The 24,409-nt window shown below is 43.2% G+C and overlaps 2 protein-coding genes across 4 annotated transcripts; one reads left to right on the top strand and one right to left on the bottom strand.

The window, feature by feature from the left end:
* The first annotated feature begins 3,193 nt into the window (after positions 1–3,193).
* Positions 3,194–13,243, top strand: LOC136358845 (glutathione S-transferase). 2 transcript variants are annotated; one of them, XM_066314925.1, is made up of 7 exons: positions 3,194–3,272; positions 6,533–6,639; positions 8,025–8,076; positions 8,310–8,442; positions 9,004–9,145; positions 12,028–12,159; positions 12,905–13,243. In XM_066314925.1, the coding sequence occupies exons 2-7, from the start codon at positions 6,553–6,555 to the stop codon at positions 13,025–13,027; spliced, it is 669 nt and encodes a 222-aa protein (XP_066171022.1). In that variant the 5' UTR covers positions 3,194–3,272; positions 6,533–6,552; the 3' UTR covers positions 13,028–13,243. The 2 variants fall into 2 exon arrangements, with proteins under 2 accessions (XP_066171022.1, XP_066171021.1); XM_066314924.1 differs by lacking the exon at positions 3,194–3,272 and adding an exon at positions 3,294–3,364.
* A 2,133-nt stretch (positions 13,244–15,376) lies between these two features.
* On the bottom strand, positions 15,377–23,530 carry TMEM14A (transmembrane protein 14A). Of its 2 annotated transcripts, none has more exons than XM_066314908.1 (5): positions 23,423–23,530; positions 22,145–22,230; positions 20,370–20,475; positions 16,834–16,921; positions 15,377–15,830 (listed from the first exon to the last, which is right to left on the bottom strand). In XM_066314908.1, exons 2-5 carry the CDS (start codon positions 22,218–22,220, stop codon positions 15,717–15,719), a joined length of 384 nt encoding a protein of 127 aa, XP_066171005.1. In that variant the 5' UTR covers positions 22,221–22,230; positions 23,423–23,530; the 3' UTR covers positions 15,377–15,716. The 2 variants fall into 2 exon arrangements, with proteins under 2 accessions (XP_066171005.1, XP_066171006.1); XM_066314909.1 differs by having other exon boundaries at positions 20,374–20,475; positions 23,423–23,526.
* Positions 23,531–24,409: the final 879 nt, after the last annotated feature.

Here is a 24,409-nt window from a genome sequence, read left to right as displayed (position 1 = left end):
AGGGCAGGAGGGTAGATGATCATTAAGGTCCTTTCTAACCCAAGCCATTCTATGATTCTGTGATATTATTTAAGCACCAAATAAACCAAGTATATAATTGAAAGAACCAGTCCTGTAAATCCAGTTACAACTAGAGCACTGGCAGCTTTCAGCTGAGCAAACTGAAGACACTCTAGCTCTTGCTAAGACCTGCAGTTTATTCATAAGAAATGACATGCAGCTGGAACTGGGTTTCATCATTGAAATGGAAATTAACCCATGTTTTTGAGCAGGAAAGCATGTGTTAAAGAGAGTTGTTGCACAAGCTGCTTCCCTCCAACTCCACTGAAGCATTCAGACAACACTTGCAGCTGCTGAGTGCTGTCTGAAACTCAAGCCAGAAACTTGGGCTATGGGTACTGTCTTCCTGCCATTATGAGCTATACGGCCATGCGGTTTCAGCATCCCCCAAACACATCCCAGCTTTCAGCCACATAGAGCCAGAGCCCTTGGCACAAGGAGTGCTCAGCATCCCTTGCAGAGGGGCTGCAGTCCCAGCCTCCCCCCAGTCACTTAATCGCTGCTGCCTTGGGGCCCTCCAGGCCTGTCCCCTGCTCACTGCGTCCTGGCCATGTCCCTGACGTGCAGCTGCCTCGGAGCCAGCTCAGTGGAAATTTTGTTCTGAAAACTTGGGTTTGTTGCCCAGTGTGCAACATACTAATATTTACACACTTAAGGGAGACATTGACTATTAATTTCAGACTTGTGCAAGCCTGGTCGCTCGTTTATATTCCAAAAATTAAGGACAACTTTTTACTATTTATCCATTTTAGCAAGCACAGGCATTAATGTTAATTGACTACAAGTTGCCTAGTTCTTCTAATACTTAGTATTCTATCTTCTATTGGTTAATGATTCTCCCTCTTCTCATGCTAATTAGTCTGCATGCTGAATCATGGATTTGAGAAATCTCAACTGATCCTTTACAGTAGGTTAAAGAGCATATACTGTACGTTAGAATGTATTCCACGTAGTATTTTAGAATATATGAGATGACATGTAGTGAATACCAAACACTGTATCTGTTACCCTTTTGCACATATTTATGAACTAGAAGAACTAACCCAAACAACAAAATAACAGGGCTAAGAGCACAAATAAAAAGAAGAACACAGACTCTAAGATGGTATGTTCCCTTGAAAACATGACAAGAAGGCCAAAGCACACATGGGAGAGATAAAGGTGAAGAGGTGAATGAAACAAGACCACTACCACAGCCCGGAGACTACCACCACTAAGGACTGAGCATGCCTAGAAGGGCGTGGACTAATTGTCATACCAAGCGAGGATGGACAGAATTAAGAAATGAATATGTATGAGAGGGTCTGTAGAATATCATGCATATGTAAGACCTCAGCGAATAAGAAGGAGGGCAAGTTCCCAGAGCGGTATGCGTGTCTTTGGTGAAATTATTCCCCATGCATCTCTACGTCGATAAATACATACTGCTCTAACATCTATTATTAGTTGTGGAGTTCTTTCCGCGGCGGCGTTTCATATGCTCTGGTGGGCTGTGAGCCAGTGGTGCGGGAATCTCCCTGTCGGAATAACCTTCTTTCTGGTCAGAGCTGAGCTTAGCATAGTTGCTGAGTGGGCTTTATTAGTTTTTTCCTTATCTCGGGGGTTCTGCCAAATGTCCTTGTGGCCCATGAATTTTGTATTTGATGTATCTACTGTCAGAGGCACATCCTTCTTTCCAAGCCTTGTTTAACTCCCCCTAGGCTTGTGATCGTTAAAACACGTTCAACCCTTAACAAGGCAATTCTCCTGACAAGTAATTTCTCTTTCCCACAGCTGGACATCATTTAGACCTTGTTTGGTAGCTGCTCTGTTTCATGGGTTAGAACTTCTTTCTCGTTGATTAGGCTTGAAAGTATACAAAGATCAAGCATCAAAGTGTGGTAAATGTCATGAATAAATTTGTGTATATAATATTGTATCAAAAAGTTTGGTCTATTAAAAGCTACTCAAAAGCGTCTCCGAGATTCCAAGGCCCATTGTGCAAGCTGTGAAACCACAAAATTTGCAACAGAAATTACATGGCCAGAACGGAGACGGCCCATTCATCAGGGATGGGCCTCCACTTCACGGCTGCTCAACATCTGATATCAGTCTTGGTGGGGGATCCGGAGGATGATCAAATCAACACCCCAAAGGAGAAATCCAGGAAGAGTATCAAATCATCTTTTCGTACTTTCGGGGAGCCCCTTTCAAAACCTCGCTTGAAAATAAAGAGATACATGAATATTTGGACTTTCAATAGACTTAGCTTCGGGATAAATAAACTGTATAAAAAACCATATGCCAAGACCCAGTATGTGTGGTCGAGGTTGGATGGTACCTTTGTTACTGTCACTCTGCCCACCCAGCATTGGATCAATGTTGTCCGATTTTATTGTGACCTTTCAATTTGATTTTAGAAAAATTGCTCAATAAATTCCTTTTATTTTGAATTGACTTCTAATCATTTATAACAAAAGCGCATCCTTTCTCAAGAAAATGTTTCCATATTCCACATTTTGCAAGAGAAACTCTGCAAGACTGCACGGACAAGGCCGAGGCGGCTCTTCCCGGGGCTGCGGTGGGAGGGTTTGGCGGCGGGGGCGGAAGGCGAGGGGAGGAGCGGGCGGGCGGTGTGCCGGGGGCCGGGCGCTGTGCCGGGGGCCGGGCGGTGATCCGGGGGCCGGGCGGTGATCCGGGGGCCGGGCGGTGTGCCGGGGGCCGGGCTGTGTGCCGGGGGCCGGGCGGTGATCCGGGGGCCGGGCGCTGTGCCGGGGGCCGGGCTGTGTGCCGGGGGGCCGGGCTGTGTGCCGGGGGCCGGGCGGTGATCCGGGGGCCGGGCGCTGTGCCGGGGGGCCGGGCGGTGTGCCGGGGGCCGGGCGGTGTGCCGGGGGCCGGGCGGTGTGCCGGGGGCCGGGCGGTGTGCCGGGGGGCCGGGCGGTGTGCCGGGGGCCGGGCGGTGATCCGGGGGCCGGGCTGTGTGCCGGGGGCCGGGCGGTGTGCCGGGGGCCGGGCGGTGTGCCGGGGGCCGGGCGGTGTGCCGGGGGCCGGGCTGTGTGCCGGGGGGCCGGGCGGTGATCCGGGGGCCGGGCTGTGTGCCGGGGGGCCGGGCGGTGTGCCGGGGGCCGGGCGGTGATCCGGGGGCCGGGCGGTGTGCCGGGGGCCGGGCGCTGTGCGGGCTCCGTTTGGGCGCTGGTGTCGGTGCTGTGGCGGCGGAGCGGCCCGGGCAGACGGTACAGCGGCGGCGGTCGCGGCGGGGGCGGGCCCGGTGGAGTGTGTGGGGTTCGCCGAGATCAGGGCTCCTGCCTGGAGGGCAAAAGCCGAGGTGCGTCACAGACCGTCTGGCCCTCGAGGAACGTCCTGCCGTGCCGCTCCAGGGAGTTTGTCCGGGGTTATTCTCCAACCTCTGTCCTGCGGCAGGGACCAGGACGGGCGGGGGGATGGGCACAGGGAGGGTTTGTCTTTGGCTCTGGGTAGGATCAGCGCGGAAGCTGAACTGCTCTTTGGAGTGCAAGTTTTGCAATCTCTGGAGTATTTTGCCTTTCCCCTCGTCCAGACACTCCTCCTAGCTCGGGGTGGGTGGGGGTGGAAGGAGGCTTTTGGAACCCGGACTTGGCCAGAGCCCCAGTGGAAACCACCCGCTGGTGAGCAGTTGCGCTCTTAAGACGGTCCGGAGGTGGGTGCAGCGCTGTGCTGTGAGGTCGTCCTGTGGAACAGCCCCGGGCGGGACAGGTTCGAGCAACAAAGCGCTGCAGGGAACTGCTCTGAGGCCCATATCCAATTAGGAAGGAATATTTAAGATCTTGGATCAGATTATAAGCTTGCTGCTAAATTAATTTACTTGTTTCTCACTGAAAGGCGAGTGCCTGAATTTTTTTGATGAAACAGCGTGGAGGGGGGGGGTTTAATACAGCCGTCACAGCAGTAGCTGCCTCTCTGGCACTTGGGTGGCTGTGGTCCAAGGAAGATCTGAAGCAGTAAAACCTCAAGAAAGTTTGTGATTAATTTTTAGGTCCATTATTGCTATTCAAGAAAGACATTTTACGAATTCTGCAACTCTTTTATCATTACTCACTATTTTACAAAGGGATATTCTTTACAGAGCCATAACAGGGTCACCAAAAGTTTGCAGCCCTGTATAAGTGTTCAGCCTAAACCCCAAATTGGGACCTTTAGCAGTGCATTTGCAGGAAGATATTCCCAGCTCTTTTGAGTGGAACACTGGGTTGAGACTGGCAGTCAGGGCTCTGGGTGGGCTGAATTTTATCAACTCCAACTCTGCTTTGTGGAGAGGTCAAGGATGTTAGCTCTTTCTGCTTATGCTTGCCTGTCCTTATAGTGTGTTTCTATGTCTTGATCCCGTGTGCGGGATGTTAGTGTGTTTGTCCAGTCTGTGAGGGTTTAAGTGCACTTCTCTTCTCTGATGAAGCTGATACCAGCGAACTACTTTCTGAGCATCAGGAAACGAAGTATTTTTGAAGTGTAGGAGGTCAAGAGCTCTCTTACCTGTTACAGTGTAAGTCATACACAGGAAATAGAAATGAAGTGTATATCATGGTCTTAAGTGTGTAGAGCCTGGTAAGGGAGCTGTCACTTCTCTGAGCCAAGTCACTTCTCTGAGTGCCTTGTTGCTGTTCAGGCATCAGGAATCTAGCTAGGCATCCAGCAGTGTTAGATTAGATGCCAGCTCCACCCAAGACAATCTACTGACAAGCACATCTTTTTGTATCAGGAGAATTTTGCTACAAGAGACTGAGGTGTCTGGGGACACAGACACTGCCAGGGCTAGGTGGAAGCTGAGCAGTGCTTTTGAAGACCTGCATGAAACTCCCTGGAGTCTGAGCTCAGACTGTCAGACCCCTTTGAGTTTCCTTGGGACTCTGGCCTGATGGCAACTTAAATGGAGAGAGACAGCTTCAATCCGTTGTCTGAAAATTAAATTTAATGATACAAAAAATAACAAGCAATAAGGCATCCGCTGTATTGGACTGAACCGGATGAAGGCAGTACAAGGGACAAAAGGCACGAGGCCAAAGGTGTGGTCTTGGGTAAGATCAGCAACTTTTGCACCCCAGTGTGGGTGGGGAGTTAAGGTGTGATTTGAGGGAAGGATCCAATGGGGAGCAACAATTAAGAATATTAGAATTCTTCCACCAAAAATCAACCTATGATAACCCAGAGAACAGAGAACTTTCTGGTAACAATTTACATAGACAGCATGTCAATAAGCCTTTTACTTATGGCACTGAGAACAGGATTACCCAAGGCATTTTTCCAGGGTTCTGTTCTTCCTTGGGGAAACTGCCCTCTACACCTGCATTTTGGATGGGGGCACCTCTTTCTCTTGTGAGTCCAGTTCCTAATAGAGTGATGTCTGTGGAAAATAGCGGCCAACACAAAGGACTTCAGTGGAGAGGGACAAGGATGCAGTCTCCTCCGTCGCTGTTGTGCTGTTTGTGCCTCTTTATTGATGTTTTGGGTTTATGGCCTCAATTTTTACTTTGTGGCTCAGCTATGTATTGTGAAGTCTATGCAAGCATAAATTAGCCTCTGCCTGTGAACAGATAAACCTTTGGCTTAACAATGAAGCATTCTGTAAGGCAAATTCCCATGAAATTTGTTTCATTCTTCTGTGACCCATTAGTGATAAGAGTACAGTCTTAGCTTTGTTTCCAGCATCAGGCAAGCTCTCATCAGCTGCCAATGTCATACAGGGGCATGTGACTGCACATGGTAGAGAAATTTGAAAGGACAAAGTGTTGCATCCCAGTGTCATCATCTCATGGGCTGACTTGAGCATCCTGCTGCCAGGGGCATTGCCCAGGCCTTATCTGCCCAACAGAGGTCAGTCCCATCCATTTGGTTTTTGATTTCAAAGTTAAGTTTTCAGGGCAGATAGAATATAAATCTCTGTTACAGTTTGACTGTAGCAGAACTAGCTAAATAGGGAACACAGGAGGCCTGGTGAAACGTTGCTTTCAAAAGCGTATTTGCAAAGGCACAGGAGCACAGGGCTCTGTCATATGAGAGAGGTGAAAATGGTGCTGGTGACACTGGTGTTCTTTGGGAGCCATTCATTTGATATAGTACATTTTTCAAGTATGGTAGAGCATGTGACAAAACCCAACACCTACTGAGGAGATTGCATCACTGCAAGGTTAAAAATGTGTTAAACCAGGAATACCCAACAATACCCTACAGTTCTGCTCTGGTTGCAAAACTCCAATAATCTGTTAAAACTATAATAATATATTATTTAGGAGATGCTTATTGTCATGATGTGGTTGAATAGCTGCATATTCTGGTAGTGTGTAGTTTCTCTTTTATTCCATTATTCCACAGGAAACTTGGTTGCATCAATCACAAGTGTGTAGGACTTGATTGTTCTTCTACTTTCACGTTTATCCAACTGTATTTAGTAGTTTGGTGTGGGACGTTCAAAATGCTAATATAAAGGATGCTTCCTCTAAGATCATCATCTTGATTTTATCAGGAAACAAGAACTCTGAAATCATGGCGGGGAAACCCAAGCTGCACTACACCAAGGGAAGGGGGAAGATGGAGTCAATCCGATGGCTGTTAGCTGCAGCTGGGGTTGAGGTTGGTACCTTTTTTTTAATAAAGTGATTTGTGATTAAAATAAGTATACTCTGGAAGGGTTTCCCAGTGGCATCTGTGTTTAGGGATATGCACATCACCTACTGTGATGCAGAATGCTTAGATTGAGCGATACACTCTTGTCTTGTGTTTCCTGTATTCCTTGAGCAATAGTTGCACAGTAAACACATTTTAACATACAAAGAGAATTGATGGGTGTAATTTTTGAAATATACTTTAAGCTGAGATTGTATATCGTTACTGTTACAGACAAAACTGTGACTTTTTCTCAATGCTCATAACTTCTGTGTATCTCATGAGTCTTCTCCATGGAAAGACCATGCATATCACATGAAAACTTTTGAACATGCTCTCCACATAAAGTGCCTTTTGTTCTTTGGGTCAGGAGTAGGATAAACCAGCAGATCTGCCCCAGTGTTAGGGGATCTATCTAGTCACATCAGGTGAAGGCCATCCTAAGACATCTTAATTTCTATGTTAAGTTTTTGTTTGAATATATTTTTTGAAACTATTTGTACTGTGCTGGAAATAAAAGGCTTTTTAAAATAATGCTCACTTGAGAATGTTGCTGACAGAATTTGCAGAGCATGAGTGGTATAGAAACCAAGATCTTGTTCTCATTCAAATGTCCTCAAACTCCCCCCCCCAAACAAAACAAAACAAACAAACAAACAAACAAAAAAAAGCCAAAAAAAAATTTCCAGTGGATTAAAGAGGGAGATAAATGCTATCTAAGAGAGGCATAATTTACAAGAAGTTTCTCAATATTTCATGTGGCATCAGCTGCTTTTTAAGTGAATGATTTGGTATCCGTTTATGGTTCATGCAGGTGAATCTGGTCTATAAAATGAGGAAGTTCTTTCTGGAGCATAATGCCTTGTACAGTCTTGTGGAGATGGGCACACCCAAGTCTTGGGTTATTTGCTGGAGCAGAGATGAAGTAGGGGGTCTGTTAAGGAAGCTTTCCTGTCTGACCATCCAGGAGCCTCTCTATCAGTCCTTAAATTAATTTAATCATGGTGCAACAACAGAGTAACAGGTTCAGCTTGTGCCTCCAGGGAGGAAACCCCAGGTCTTTTATACCCTCACAGTCTAAGTGAAGGTTTGGGGTCATGGGCTCCTGCTGTGTCTCACCTGGCCAGTAACTCAGGCCCTCGCGCCCTTTGTTGTGCAAACGTTGAGCAGTTCCCAGCTCTTGCCTTGGGCTCCCAGAGCTCCAGGAGCAGCTGGAGCTGGATTCCTCGACAGGGTCAGCACAATGACAAAAAGTATGGAGAATAGTGTGGAGAGGTGGACTCTTACTGCCAGACTTTCTTCCACTCTCCACTGCCTTTGGAGTGACAGTGTTTTCTATTGTTGCTTTTCAGTTTGAGGAACAATTCATAGAAAAGAAAGAAGACTTAGAAAAATTGCGCAATGGTGAGTCCATAAACTGTACCCTAAACATAAATCCACACAAGTATAACAAAAGAATAATAGGAAGTATTTTTTTAAGACCCACAATATGATGTGACCTGTAAAGAAGAGCTACTTCCTTGTGGATGCATTCATCCCTGAGAATTAGAAATGCCTCGGTCTCTTACCAGGTCTCTTCCTTATTTTCAGTGTAGTACTTCAGCAGTCTGAGTAGCTTGCTCCTTTTTCTTCCCTAGATGGAGTCCTGCTGTTTCAGCAGGTGCCCATGGTGGAGATCGATGGGATGAGGATGGTGCAGACCAGAGCCATCCTCAGCTACATTGCAGCGAAGTACAACCTCTATGGGAAGGACTTGAAGGAGAGAGCCTGGTATGGTAACAGTGTACCACTTACTAACACTCCTCCATGATTGTTAATATTTACAGAAAGAATGTTGCTGTGAAGTATCTGCACTTAAAGGTGATTGTAATTAACAGACCTCCGCTGGCTGTAGAGGATTTATTTTGTGAGAATGGAAGGGCAACTCCAGAGATTGTGGAGATTATTATGGACTGACAGTTGGTAGCCAGCATGCTCTCATGATTAGACTTAAAAACTGTTTTTTTTCCTAAAGTGGTTTGCATATGTAGTCTTTTCTTCCACAGCATAAATGAATAGATAATCAGTGGAAAACAGCATGAATTCCACTTTAAATACATTAATTGTAGCCTTTTATCTTGCTTATTGCGTACACTGTTTTACACTGTTCCCAGCTTTGAAAAAAACTGGAAGTTTTCTCAAAGTGGGAAGAACCAAGAAAATAAACCAGTATCTTACATTGCATTCATTAGTAAACATTTTACTCAGTGATCACTTCACTGTTGTATTTCAGGAAAATAACCAAAATGGAAAGTTTGAATGATACATGTTGAACAAAAATATTTGTTTCAGGATTGATATGTACGTGGAGGGAACTACAGATCTAATGGGAATGATCATGTATCTCCCTTTTCAACCAGCTGATACAAAAGAAAAGAATCTTGCCTTAATCATTGAACGAGCTACAACCAGGTACTTTCCTGTTTATGAAAAGGTAAGTGATAAATCACCAGTAGTTCACAAAGACAGTGAGTTCCAGGCTCACCTTCCTACTCCACTCTCCTGTCCCCACACCTGTACTTTCCAGAAGGCAAGTGACAGTACAACTCTAGAAATGTATGGTGGAGCCAGTATCCAGCAATGTGAAAAGAGGGCCACAAAATAATTTTTGGCTGGTTTTGATACTGGGTCTCTGCTGTCTTTCTTTTCCAGCCTAGTAGGAAAAGGTAGGTTGATGTGTCTACTTAGCTTAGTGGCTGATGGCTCCCAGCATTTTGCCTAAATACACCATTTCAATATTTGTGCCAGCCTTCAGTACTTATTGTCTGGAAGTGTAATATATTACAGAATTGTTAAGACTGGAAAAGACCTTCTAAAGATCATTAAGTCCAACTGTCAACCCAGCACTACCACCATATTCACTATTAAACTCTGTCTTCCTGTGACATATCCACATGTTTCTTGAACCTTTTCAGGGATGGTGAGTCCACGAATTCCCTGGACTGTCTGTTTCAGTGCTTTACAACCCTTTACATGAACAAAAATTTCCTAAGATCTAATCTAAACCTCCCCTGGTGCAACCTGAGTCCGTTTTCTCCAGTCCTGTCACTGGTTACCTGGGAGAAGAGGCTGACCCCCACCCTACTACAACCTCCTGTCAGGGTGTTGTAGAGAGTAATAAGGTCTCCCACTCAGCCTCCTTTATTCTTGCTTTATTCTTCAAAGTTAAATATATTTGTGCTTTACAGCTAAGGATCCAATTCTGTGATCTTCTTTAAATCCATTGCTTAAATGTATTATACATAGAGACTATGATTTTCATTCTTTGAATTGCTACTTGGGCATCCTTAGGTGTGCACAGAGGGGCTCTGCAAGCAACATACATGTACTATAGACAGCATAAAACAATTATTTACTGGCTGGTATGAATCAAAGAGCCTGAGCTGTGAGGGAAGACATTGGTATGCTTGCCATCCCCTTAGAGCACATGAAGAGGATTTCTTGGCCAGGGAGAAGTTGGTCAGCAGGGGATGGATTGTTCTTTCTTCTCCCTGGAACATTGCCTAGATATTACTGAACTGCCATTTTCTACCAACTTGCTGTTTGTCCTGTTTTATTTGTCCTGTAAGGATATTTGAAATTTTTTTTGGTGTTAAAATTTTCCTGTTTGAATTGAGCCACCTGTGATCCTCATCTCACAAGTTTGTTTCTGTTAGTAACTTTTCCTTTTGTGCCACGTGGGGTTGTGCTGTACAGACTTTCTCACAGTGCTTTTTCAGGGCATAGTAGTCTCCTCAGGAATCTGCCAAGGGTACAAAGCTGTGTTGTTTCAGAGCTGAGCTGGGCTTCCAGCTTGAAGCCTTGTTTACCAGGCAGCTGAAGTCCATTAAAAAAAAAAAATAACAGGACTTGATGCAATTTCATGTCCCACTTTATTAGAGCCTTAAATTGCACAAACAAAACCCACAGAGGCTGCCCTGTAAAATAACAATGTAAATTACATAATCCAGCACCTCTGTAGTCAGTTCACATATATCCACTGCCATACCAAGGGAGGGCTGTGCTGAGAGATACTGATTACCCACACTAATCTTTCAAAGATTAGAAATCTGATATGTATTTTAAATTATTAAACAATGTAAAAATGCACCAAAATTCTCTAAGACTGTGCCTAGGCAGCTTAAACTACTCTGTGATATGTTCAGGAATGTATGCTCCATATAGGAGAGTCTTTAATCCTTGTTTGCTTATGGTAAAGACACAGCTGAAATTTTCTATTATTTTAGCCTAGTTTATTTTGATAAAATGGTTAATAATTTTCTTTCTGTAGCAGCTGATTAAGAAGTCCATTGATTCAGTTTATCAGGGTTTGCAGTCTGTGTGTTATTCATTCAGCAAGCTGACAGGAAACATACCTAGCTGTGAGTGTTCACTTTTAACACTCAGCAGGCAGATGGAGCAGCAAAAGGCAATATAAAGCCCTGCAGACAATCAGACTCCAGTGCTAATGGTTGGGAGTTTTCATCCAGTCTGAGAAACAAGCTGTGGTGGACCTTGTTAGAGCAGTGTAGGAAATAACTGCGTGAAGGTATCAGCTGTGACTCTGCCTGTGATTGCTGCCTCTGTGGTAGAACTGGCAGATAGGCCTGGAGAAGCAGTTGGCTTCCAGGGTCACAGACTGATGTCCTAGTGCATATTTGTTACTTAGGAGTAGCCTTGGTGTGACTTAGGCACAGACACACCCTTCTCTTGCGCCTGATAAAGAAGGTGATAAGTCTTCAGGACAAAGGTAGGCTGGAGAGCTGGTAACTGCTCTGAAGCTGTGCTGAAACATTCATCTCGTCTACTATGGTTGTTAGAAGCTTTGGCAGGCTGTGATTCTTACATTAGCAGTTTGCCAGAAAGGAGTGCTTCCTTATGGGATAAAGGGTGGGAAAGTTGTATTCCTTCATTCTGGACGTATTTCAAACTGTAATCAGCAGTCTCAAATTTTGCTGAAACATCTGCAAATTCACTTAACTTTTTTCTTAAGAATTCGAGGTGTGCTTACATGTAAACTGGCCTGACTGCCTCTCCCAGTTACTTTAGTCCTGTTTCTTTTGTGTGATTTAGTCTTTCTTATGGTACTGGACTTGGCATACAGCTACCTGGTGCAGTAGGTTAGAGTGAGAGGTGGGATCACACACACTGAAACATGAATTCTGATTTAATTTTTTTGTTTAAAGAATATTTACCACTTTCTAACTTCATCAGTTCTTGCATGGCTTTGCTCTGCTGTGTTTTTTTTTTTAGAAATCTATCTGCAATGAAATACCTAGATAAAACTGTTATATCCCATGTGATTTTTTTTTTTTTTAATTTGCTCATACTTTATAGGCCTTAAAAGATCATGGGCAGGATTATCTTGTTGGCAACAAATTAAGTTGGGCAGATGTCCATCTGCTGGAAGCCATTTTAATGGTAGAAGAATGTAAGGCTGATGTACTGTCTGCATTCCCTCAGCTACAGGTTAGTAATCATCTGGTGTCAATATGGAAGGTAACAAACAAATTTCACTGACTGTTGTTAAGAGTTAATTGATGTTTATGTCTTTTGAGCCATTGTGCTGGTACTTCTCTGGTCTGTTTGACTGAAAAAAACCTGCACTCAGTGCACTGCCTTGCCCCAGACCTGCGGGGAACTCACTTTTCTCCAGTTCTGCTTTTCCCAGCTGTTCTCAGATGGCAGGAATTCACTCACTAATGCTACCAATTTGGTCCTTTAACTGCTACTTCCACATCTTCAAAAACAGCAACAACATCCAGAAGGAAAGTCTGTGGCCTGGTCTGGTGTGTCTGCAATTCCTGTCCTTTTCTTTTTGCCAGCAAAATTAATTTTTAAATAAATAATATACAAAGAGAAGTTAAGTTTCATATATCTTGACTTCTGTAGTGCTTCCCACTGAAGTATTCCTGTCCTTGCCTCTTTTTTTTTTTTTTCCCTCAAATATATCTGCAAGATTAGAATCCAGGATGTGGGGTTTTTTCTTCCACTTTTTATTAGATGAATCTTAACTCTTTAATATTAATTTCTCCCATTCCTGTCTGGTAAACTAAGGTATAGCACCAGCATTACAGATCAGAAAAAGCTAGTACCTTTTTCTGTTTAATAAGTATGTCTGACAAGTAAAAGTCCAAGTCACCTGATCTTTAAGCTATAAAGGATGGAATTATAATTTCCTTAATCTCACTGGCTTTACTGTTGCTTATTACAGGCTTTTAAAGGAAGAATCAGCAACATTCCAACAATAAAAAAATTCTTACAGCCTGGCAGCCAGAGGAAGCCACCAACAGATGAGAAGTTTGTTGCTTTTGTGAGAACAATATTCAATATCTAATCTGATGAAGATAACCCAGCTGTAGTATTTTACCCGAGCTTGGCTTGTAAGTGTAACCTGCATAGATGTACTCTGTAACATGCGTCATATGGCCAGTGTTGAAACAATACACTGTGAATACACTTTTAAATTAGAGTAAAAAGCTAATTTGGACCTGTTGAACCCAGAAAGAAGAATTTAATGAAGCAGTTATATAAAAATAAAATAATGCTGACACTTTGTGTGTGCTCAATTACAGTGCATACCTGGTAGGGTAAAATGTTCAACTGTAGCTTCCGGAGTACTGTAGAAAAGCCACATGATCCCCAACCCCCGTTTTAGAAACTGCAGGAGAGAGGAGCCACACTGTGAAAATTGCAAAGTCATTTAAATTCAGGCCTAGAATCTTTTGGGTTGGTTTTCTAGGTGGTCTCCTAGAAAGGTCACTGTCTCCCCGCTGTATTTCACAACTGAAAAATTAGGTAAATAAAACCTTTAAAAGTAAAATTAAAATTCATGATCCTTTTACGGGCAGAAGAAAGAACATTTTCTAATCCCCACATAAATCTCGTAGGAGCGATTTTTTTCACTGAAAGATCAAAGTCCTTGTGTTTAATTTGCCTGCTGTGGTTTTCATCCACTGAAAGCACCTATTCCCTCCCCCCCTCTTCTTTTTGCTGCTCGTCTGGCTGGTCAGTGAGGCAAATGCCCCTTGAGCGGTTTTTTTTGTAAGGTTTTACCTTTGCAGTCATTTCTCACAGTTATAAAGCCAAGTGCACTGGCTGCTTACCTTTTCAGTAAGAGTGAGTTTTACTTCAACAGTGCCTAAAGCATGCATTACTATGTCAGATTCTTTACCCTAATTTTATGGGAACCATCACTGTTCCCTTTAAGAACATTGCTGTAAACCATCCTTCTTTGCAGTTAGTTGTTTCTCCTCAGTAGGACTCCAACTGATTAGGCAAACAGTGAGCCAGTGTACATGAACAATTGCTGCCCAGCAAAGTTAACTCCTTTCCTGACTTGTGCCTAAAAAGAGCCACGTGTTTCTCAGAGCTACAAACCACAAGTGCCCCAGTCACCTGGGCACTGCTGAGTTCCAAACAGGTTTACATCAAAATTACCTCAGTAGCTGGGCGCAGTGCTTTGCCATGTCCAGCAGAGTACTCTGGGCTATTTCACTGCGCTATTTCTCTCTTCCAAACAAGTGATATGACTTAGGAATCATCACAAAGGTATGTAGCAGTGTACTTTTTAGATGGTGGAGCTGCTACCTATACCCCAATAAGCATCTCCTGTGGAAAAGTTGCTTGGGGAGGATTCAGGCAGAGCAGTCCACACAACCCATGGCTAGGCTCAGCAAAGAGAGGCAAGAAGGGCCTTTGAATCAGTGCCAGCTAGGTTTGTTCCTGGCATGGAAGGGAGATCAGGGACAAAAACCTGGTCATGTGCAGTGCACAGGCCTAAAACAGGGGGCAGGGACCAATGACCTGAGGGCACAGGGGCAGTACAAGGGGCAGGGCAAAGGTCGGTGACCTATAGGGAAAACAGGGCTGGCCACACAGGATACCACAAGCAACGGGGAAGTGGGGAAAGGAGAAACCAGAAGAACCAGGGCACGGGGAGAGACTGGGTCAGACCACACAGTGTGCAAAGCACCATGGGGAAGGACTTTCAGCCTAGGCAGGGGAGACTCTATGGTCCATCCTTTCAAGGCAGGACCCTGGGAATTCCCCCCAGAGGATGGAGGCATTCCACAAAGGTCCTATCATGATACATGATAACCTTCATAAGCAAAGGGTTTTGTATCAAAAAAAAATTACAAGCAGCAAATTTTCCATTTGTCTTCAAGCGTGCACCCACCCATACTGCTTCCTAATGGTTTTGTTTATATTCCCTGTGCACCAGAAGACAGTCTTAGCCAAGCTTTGAGACCCTTAGAATATTTATTTTGTACACAAATCAAAGCAACTTCAATCCCTGAATAGTTTATGACTGAACAGTATCTTCTGCTTATGGGGGGGGGGGGGGACTTCAGCAAGATAATCTGTGTGAGACTAGAATGGCAAACCTGTTCCAGAGTACCAAGAGCTTGGAATCTCTCTGTGCAGCATGACAAACCTCAGCCATGGTTCATGTCTCTGGCAATTTACAGCATGGTACATGTTTTAAACCACTACTGAGTACAAAGCTGAGGTCAGACTCTTCCACTGACAAGAGTTCACTTGTCTGCTTAAAAAACTGGTAAGTTTTGAACATTTTACATTTTATTTGAACATTGATTTTTTTTATATATTTAGAACCAGGGGAACAAAAAGTGTGTTGGAAAGGAAGGTGGTTTTCTAGTGCAACACAGTACAGGCCCAAGACTTTTTTGATTTGGAACTGATTATTTAATCTCAGAAACTACAAAATTATACTTCAATACAAGATATCTTTTTAGCATAAACATGTATTTATAGATATTCTTTCAGAGATACAGTGCAAGAATAATTCAATTTCCTGGGGTGCTCTGCACACCTAGAAGAGATCAACCTTACAAAGAAAGATCCCATGAGTTAATAGACTGCCTAAATGAAAGTATATCAAATTACACCAACAAAATGCTTTCGTTTTTGAAAAAAGCTTTTAAAATATCAGCACATGTCAATAATCAAATAACAGGTACAGATCTTCTACAGAAAATATAAACGCAGTATAAGACTTGTGTTCAAACTTGTCTTTCAAGTATGGAGAGCATGTCAGTTTGGTGGTAATGGCAGTCATATTTGATTCTAAATTCTCCTACAGCAGCATAAAAACAAGCCTCAAAATCATCAAAAGGCTGAAAAAAAACCAAAACAAGAAAACATAAATATGGTTGTCATTAATAAAATCAGTGAAAATAATCATTAAATAACAGTGCATTCATAAATAACTGACACCAGAGTCTCTATTAAGGCGTCTTTTCAGGCGCCTAAATCTACAGTCTCAGTGTCTTGAAAAACAAAGCCCACCTGGGCTGGAAAACCAATCCACAACAGACAATAACATTTTCCAGTGTAACTCCTGATTCTTAAATTTTGCACCTCGACAATTTACTCCTGATTTTTTTCTTCCCTCTGTATAATTGAAGTAAAACAGAATGGTGTTATATTAAACCTGGTAACAACAAAGGAACAGTTACTATTCCTTCAGAAGATGGGGATTCTAATTTACACTTGAAAAATGTTTTGCATTACAGACGAATTGGGAAAAAAGTTTTGAACTTGCTCCATAATTTAATTCCAAATCAATAAATTCAGAAAATTTTATTTTCCAGAATGCCAAACAGCAGCAATAATGCAGGTGGAACAGCCAGATTTTTTTTTTTTTTTTAATTTGCATTAATACTGACCAAAGTTCTTATGTCAGGTCAAAAATGTTCTGATTTTCAACAGTACTGTGCTTGCAGTAGTTTTGAATGCAGCACTTCTAAACCAAAGTGTTGCCCCCTTTTTTTTTTATTAAGATGACTGTGTTGTATGAAATTTGACAAATTTTATGTGTTTGAAAACACTAAGGCTTATCTAGGTTCTTCCAAAAGCCTTATCAAGATGCATTAATATTTAACTGCTGACCTCTCCTATCTGTGTTGAGAAAGTCACTGCTTATCAGCAGTATCTACCTACTAACATGAAAAAGCTGTTCACTGGAAACAGGACTCTGACCTCCAAATTAATTTCACTTAAGCTGTATAGTCGCTGAATGATAGTGACTTCCACCAATACTGCCTTGAATCGGATGTGAAATGGCAACTATTTGAAACCAGTGAAATCTTTACATTAAGATCTGCAATATGTATTTACCTCAGGCATGCTACTAGTCCAGCTGGCATTAACTTCTTGGACCTCTTGAACCTCATTCCCATTATAATGGTCAGAAGGAAAGATGAAACTGTGAAAGACAATCCAATATATTTATGTTCTCAGTTTTCTCAGTGGACCACTCAGTAACACACAGTTATCAAAGGTCATTGCTGTTTTTCTATGAACAGCAATTTAGTGAAACATTCTATCCGAAATAGAGTCTGCAAAAACATTCTTGTTTTTCCAAAATACACCATTGTGATTTCTTTTAGCTACAAATAAAGTTTCCATGTGCAGCAGAATGCTAAATCCTATTCCATGAAGACTAAGTAAGTTTTCAGTCAGTCAATTCTACTCACTCATATCTAAATTCAGGGGGATACCAACAAAGTAGAAACAATCTTAGCCATAGCAGTAACGTGTATACTGAATTACAGGAATAGTGTCTCATAAATCCCACCACCCTAGATCATTGCAGCTGTCTTTTAATTATTCAAGGAGCTAGAGCACTCAGCTTGTTTTCTCTTTTATTTTTAGAATATTAGCTCTTTATTCATTGATACAAAAACCTCCCCTATAAAACTATAAAAACTATAAAACTTAAAAACTATATTGGAAGGTTTGCCACCTGTTTTTGCTACAGAATATGGCTATCAACATCTTCTCCATTACTACAATTCTTTTGGAGCCTTTTGCTATGAGGGAACCATCCTTGCCTGTTACAAGAGGTGGGCAGCCCAAGAGGGCAATAAATGCAGCATAAGCAGCAGAGAACAAACATGAAAGAAACTGCATCTTCTTCCTGGAGTAGTCTTACCTAAAAATGGAGGCAGCAATGAACTCATCAGGCATAGGGATTTCACCTTGCTACATGAATGAGAAGATTGAGGAGAACACATGAAACTGCAAAGATAGCTACCTTCATTAAAGAACTGTCACTTGAAATGCTTCCTAGAAGTGGGCAGAGAGGGAGGACTTCTCCTGAGCAGCTGGGCTTTGTCACTCTTACAGCCAAAGTAATGGCAGTTACACAGATCTCTTCCCTGTTTACGGAGCAATTAAACCACCTTGCTAATTCTCTTCAAATTCCACTGTCTAGTCCTGGGGCCAGTCCTGTGTTCATAAGTGTCAAAAATTAGTTTTAAACTCACTTCAGCATTATAAAACAAGCCCTGACAGTTACAAGTATCTTACAGAACTCTACCAACTTTGTGCACTCATTAAAGATACCTTGCAAAAAAAAAAATTGCTCCATTATCCATTATTCTTATTTTTCAGTCAAGCAGCCTTGATCCTCTCAGGAATGTCTCAAGAGTGAACTATTCCACAGCACGTGTCTTGCCAGAGTCCTGAGTATATTTACAGTTTAATACAAGCCACAAAGCATATTCACTCCGTAATGTTCTTTTTTCCCCATCTGCTAATATCTGGCTTTTTGACGGGTTCCAGAGACTTTTTAGCACATTCCTGAGACTTTTTATCATTCAACTTTTGGAACAGATTTTAGAAAGTGCTATATATTCACTGTTTCATCTTAAACCAGTCAAAGAAATTCAATAAATCAGGACAAGACAAATTCAATCCAGTGAATCATATTCAGATCAGAATCAACCTGCATTGTGAATACTGCTAACTCTTGCATACTGAGATTTGAATTTCTACATCTACTTCAAACACATAAAAATGCATTAAAGTATCTAAGAAACCACAGAGCGTATTTTAGGTGAAATAGGAAAATACCTGAAATAATAGTTTATAAAACAACTAAGAGAATTTGCCTGGAGTACCCATAGGCTACATATTCTTTGTATGTAGGACAAGTTACAACAACCTTACTATCAAGGTCTTGTACTAAAATATTACCTAAATTACTATAGGAGAGTCATGCATAGGTGAAAAATAGTGTCAATAATTATGGTTTGGATGGATGGGTTATTTTTAGATTTCCTAACCTTTTAAAGATTTGGGTGCTTGCTTTATTTTACATTGTAATTTACTGTAGTGATTTCTAAGTTCAGAGTGGTCACTTTCTTCCATGCACTTAATTTCCAGCTTTCATTTGTGCTCTAGCTGCTTTTCACATTTTGGCATGTTAGGCATAAGAGAAAACATTCTAGTTTTCCACAAAAGCAGTACTCATTTATAATAAAAAGCAATTAAAACATTTCTTTGTAAACATCCTAAACTATAATTGCTTTAAAAAGTCTTTGTTCCTTTTACTTTTTTTTAAGAAGAACTTTCTAAGGCAGGTGTAGAGAACTCTATCTCATCTCATTGTTGTAACTTCTAAATAAGTAACATACATTTTTCCACTTGAGAAAGTCCTCACATACATACAACTACATGAAATGCAAAACACTGACTATTTTAGACATCAGAGATTCAAAAGCACATTAATGGAAAATTTTGTATTAGACCCTTCAAAACCTGGGAATTGGGAAACAGGTAGCATAGATTAAGTTTTATCGAGCCTTCTTTTCCATAAATTCTGTATTTAACTTAGTGACTTAGTTGACCCATAGAAGTATAATACCATATGCTACTTAAAAGCATCTCACACTAATGATTATAAATTTACATATATTTATGGCTATGTCTTCATTCCAAAAAAAGCTTTGGGTTTTTTTAAACAGTGAGATAACTTAATCTAAACAAGGTTATGGTGGCAAAACTGGAAATCCAACTTAAGGCCATCTAAGAGCAGATCAGGTCCACAATTACCACCTTTACTACAGAACTTGCTGGTAACACTTTGCTGTCAATGCTACTCAATATCTTTTTAAAATTGGAAAATTTTATAACTGTGATTGGTGCAAAGCACAAAGCCAGAATCAACAATATACCACAAATTCTAAGTTGAGAAAAAACAATTGTGTACTCACACAATCTGGATTAAATGTATTTTAAATGCATTTCTGCTTGTGAAACCACAGACTAATCCACCTTTGCTAAAACCATGAGTGAAACAAGCTCCCAGCAGCTCTTATTATACTTGTGTGAGGTTTATGTCTCGCTTAGGTATTGTAGTTTTTTGCCTCCATGAGGGTTTCAGGGCAAACTACTTACCATGACAATTATTGCATAGTTTGTATCCTGTCTTTCTTAGCACCAAAGGAAAAACACTAAGTCAAACTGTTCCATTCACTGGGAGCTGAGGATACCTTACATTATGCAACACTGCATTCCACACTTACTTTTACTGCTCAAATTGTGAAATTCTAATCTGTAACGCTAATGATTTTATTGCAGTACTACCTCCTGGTTCCCAGCTGGATTTCACAATATGAGCAATGTTAGACAACCATCTCATAAAAGGAGGTGCTGCCAGCTGGTAACACACACGTGCTGGCTTTGTGCCAGTGATCTGCATTACCTTGTAAATTGCTCCTGAATTTTGCAAGCTGGGCTGAAGTGTTGAACTCTATTTAAAACCCAACATTTAAAGCAAAGCAATATCCAACATTTACTAAAAAGAGAATTTTACATGCAGTTCAGGATGCTATTTGTTTGTTTGTTTGTTTACTGTAGTGAAACACTTACACAATGATATCTTCACATTTCTGGGATCACATGTTACACAGTAAGCGCCATAGCCAGCCACAGAGCCGAAGGTGAGTCCAGCAGCTAAAGAGATTTTACTACCTGCAAGAAATCATTCAAGTGTTATTTCTCAATGCAATGTCTTTAAGCTCAATCTTTATGTGGCAGTTGTCTCTCTACACACTATTATCCAAATATATTAAAAATAGAATAGAACTGATTTTGCCACATTCCAGCTTCACCCAGTGTGAATAGAGAGGTAATATTTCTGTAACTGGGTCATTCTAATGTGTGGCATTACAAGCAAAGTCAACTAAGTTAGAGGGAGATGATCAGGATCCAGTAATACTTGCAACTTGGGAAAAATACAACTCTAAATCTGGCTATTTTCTCTATCATATTTCAGAAGGATTTTTGTATTTTCTCTGAACTGTCTCTTTATTTTAACTATATCTTATAGCACTTGAGAGTCTCCAAAAATGGTAGAAATGTGTCAATATATATAAAGACTAAATTGGAAAACATGTGTGGTCATAATGTCAGGCCTTTCAGTCTGACATCAGTCCTGGACAAAGAAATGCTATCACCAACGTCACATTTAATAAGTAAAGAATGAAAAAAAAATAATAAATGGCAGTGAGGATGAAAACAGGGCAACTTTACTTTAAAAGTAACTTGACATCTTCTTGCAGTGCTATTGAAAAACTGGCTAATGAATTCCAGATATATCCCTAATATATTTAGATTTCTGAACAGACATTTGTCTTGGTACCATATGATAAAAGTGTAGAATCTGCATAGCAGACATTATTTGAATTAAGCTGATCCCCAGATGTTTATAAATAAAGAATCCAGACCTCCACTGTCATTTAGCTCCCAATCCTTTAATTTTGAGTATTTTTAATCAAGACTTTGCAAGAAAACATAAATCGTAACCAGTAAAAAATAATCTAGTTTTGCCACAAGTTTGACCAAGTATTAAAGAGTGAAGAGAACAGGTGAATGGGACAGTCAGTGAGTGCAGCTGGCTGCAAACACAAAACCACAGCGTTTTCAGAAATTCAGATGTGAAGCTTTGCTCCGTGAGCAAAGCATGTGCACAGTACGAAGGGAGGCGGTGACCCTAAAGCACAAGAACCGTGACGGACAATGGGGCCGGGACGGAGAGCGACGCGCTGCGGAGGCTCTGCGGGAACTCCCCCGAGCTCTCGCCGGCCCGTCCTCGGTACCGCTGCGACCTCTGCCGGGTGCTGGGCTCGGGCACGGCGCCGCCACCGCGGCACTGCAGAAATCCCGGGAATACCCAAACTGCGCTTTGTGCTACACCGCCACCTGAAACCTGACCCGTTTTCTTACTGTGAGAAGGCACAATTTAACAGTAGCAGAAAGTTAACCACCAACTCAGAGCGCACAAGTAAAGGGCTTTCCCCCTCCGTGCATCTGGAAATGTCAGGATCAAGCCTGGATTTCTGTGTAGAAAATAAGCTTAAATCAAGGATATACTGTGCTCAACATAGGAATGATTAAAAGGAGATGAGAAAGCCCCAAATACATTTAAGGTCAAAGATAACACGACAACCCCCATTTTTTGTCCTGAAAATACACTCGTTTAAATGCTTAGGCTCGCCCAAGAACATCCCACTCCGTGCATTTCCAGCAGCACATAATGGATGTAAAATGCAGCTGTTAATTAGAGCAAAGTCTTCATGTCTCACACTGCATAGAAGAAATCAAATGCTTGATTTCCAAACCCTTCTATCCCAGTACTAACCTTTACGAGTGTATCCTACAACACCTCCAACCACCAGCAATGAAGCATATGCAAAACCAATCCAGTCAACAGCCATGGTCCCAACTCTGGAAAAAACCCAGACATATTGTAACTGAAGGCAAACAAATCCCTTCCTCCTGGTAAAAAAGAAATCATTGCTTACAGGGTTCTAAATAATACTATGCTCTCCTAAATTGTGTTTGACTACTGTCAAAATATTCAGAAGGTGAAGGTGAGCCTGTTGGCTATTGTACCATCCTTTCACTAAATGCTGCCCTTCCTTACACCCCAGTACAGTATCTAGGTATACCGTATTTCCATTAGGGGATTTTTTGGGATATACGTGGCATACATTTTTCCCAGTCACAAATACATGTATGCAGGCAAAAACTTGACACCATCCAAAGCACTCGTGCCATATGGCTGAGCTGAGTGCACACTATGGATACACACAGGTCTTCTGGGTGCTCAGCTCAGTGCTTTCATCTTCTTTCAACCCCACTGTACCTGGAGCATTTCAAGCGGCATGTAGCAAACCCTGCACCAGGCAAAAATAGGATTTTTTCAGAGTGTATTCAAAGTTTCCAGACAGAAACTTAAGCTGTTTTGGGAAGCTATACATACAGGTACTTTATCCTGCATCTGTACCCCTTTTATTTCACCTTTACATTTTTATGCATTGTCTGAAGGGAGACTTCTGTTCCACAGAAAGCATTTAAGGTTTTAAGGTTTTGTTGTTGGTCCTTACTTCCCTGGCAGAGCAGTGGAAAGGCATGAATGGCAGTGCTCTGCAGCACCACGGCCTCGCTCTCTCCTACCAGCCGGTGGGACACACCTTTCTCCTCCTCCCAAATTAAACACATCCTTCTTTATGCCTCAGCATGTCTTTCCTTGACCATAGTGTTAAAGGGCGGTAGCAAAAAGTGCTCACTCAGCATTTCATGTCAAGCCTTTAGCATTAAAAGAAAGCAACTCGTAGCGAACCCACTCCTCCCCAAGTGGTAACCCCTTATTACAAAGTGGGTTTAGGGGGGCCACGGCACCCTGGAGAGCGAGGTTTGCAGAGGCGGGGTTCAGGGATGCAGGGGACAGGGATCCCTCGGCTTTTGATGTGCTCGGCCTCCGATGTGCCCGGCCTTCGCGGCCGCCTCCCGCCGGGGCCCGCAGCCCGCACTCGCTCCCCAGCGCCGCGGCGCAGCCCCCGGCCGAGCGCAGGCGACTGGGGCCCGCCCCGCCCGGCGCCCGCTCGCCCCCCGCCACAGCCCCGCGCCGCCGTACCTCGTCCCGCCGCGCCGCCCTCCGACCTGCCCCGGCCCCGGCTCCGCCTCCCGCGCCCGCCGGGCTCCGTGGGGCGCCGGCCGAGCGGCCGCGGCCCCGGCTCAGGGCCTCGGCGGCGGAAGGAGGGCGCCGGTCGCCGTCACGGGCCGCCCGCAGCGCCACCGGCGGAGCGGCGGCCGGCGGCGCCTGGCGGAGCCGGGCCGCGGGGGACAAAGGGGGTGACGGTGAGCAGGCAGGGCCCTCGCGGCCAGGAGGGCAGTGGTACCCGGGGGTGCATGGGGAAGAGCTTGGCCAACGGGAGGTGATGCTCCCTCTCCATCCTACTCGGCCCCAGTGAGGCCACATCTGGAGTGCTGTGTCCAGTTTTGGGCTCTGCAGTAAAAGAGAGACATGGAACTACTGGACAGAGTGCAGCGGAGGCCACAAAGATGACTAGGGGTCGGGAGGATCTCTTTTGTAGTGAGAGAATGTAGGACTTGGGTCTGTTCTGTCTAGAGAAGAATGAGAGAGGATTCATACATAAAAGTCAAAGCTGGATGTTGCGAGGGTGGGGCCAGGCTTTCTGGTGGCGCACAGCAACAGGACAAGGAGCAATGGCCATGAGCTAAACCACACGAAGTTTCAGCTCAGCTAGACAGAGCATGGTGCTAGATAATCTGCACGAGTCCATTCCCACTCCCAGCAGTTCTGTGATTCTGTGAGTCGTGGCTGTGCTGGCGCAGGGCAGCCCACTCTGTTTGTTGGAGCGCCTGTATGACTGTGCCCCACTCCAGGGTGGGCATCTCCTGCTTGAGAATCCTTATCCAGCCCTTCAGGCTCCGGAGAGGTCCGTGGATATTTTACTCTTTTAAGGCCAGCCCTCCTTTCCTTGCCGTGTTTGGCATGGAAAACTCATGAATGAAGGAGTCCTATCTGCAGATCCACTTGTCCCCAAAGCATGCCCATCCCACGGAGACGTGGGCAGGGGCAGGGTGAGGATCTGCTGCC

This window comes from Sylvia atricapilla, chromosome 3 (assembly GCF_009819655.1).
Source record: "Sylvia atricapilla isolate bSylAtr1 chromosome 3, bSylAtr1.pri, whole genome shotgun sequence".
NCBI classification, from domain to species: Eukaryota; Metazoa; Chordata; class Aves; order Passeriformes; family Sylviidae; genus Sylvia; species Sylvia atricapilla.
The sequence above is the reverse complement of the archived record's forward strand: the minus strand, read 5'-3'. Positions and strand labels throughout refer to the sequence as shown.

Coding starts and splice junctions, on each gene's coding strand:
- LOC136358845 (XM_066314925.1), top strand. CDS start 6,553: ATGGCGGGGAAACCCAAGCTGCACTACACCAAGGGAAGGGGGAAGATG. Junction 6,640..8,024: donor TAGCTGCAGCTGGGGTTGAG/GTTGGTACCTTT, acceptor GTTGCTTTTCAG/TTTGAGGAACAATTCATAGA. Junction 9,146..12,027: donor ACTTTCCTGTTTATGAAAAG/GTAAGTGATAAA, acceptor CATACTTTATAG/GCCTTAAAAGATCATGGGCA.
- TMEM14A (XM_066314908.1), bottom strand. CDS start 22,220: ATGGCTGTTGACTGGATTGGTTTTGCATATGCTTCATTGCTGGTGGTT. Junction 16,922..20,369: donor GTGAAGATATCATTGTGTAA/GTGTTTCACTAC, acceptor TGTCTTTCACAG/TTTCATCTTTCCTTCTGACC. Junction 15,831..16,833: donor GGACTAGTAGCATGCCTGAG/GTAAATACATAT, acceptor GTTTTTTTTCAG/CCTTTTGATGATTTTGAGGC.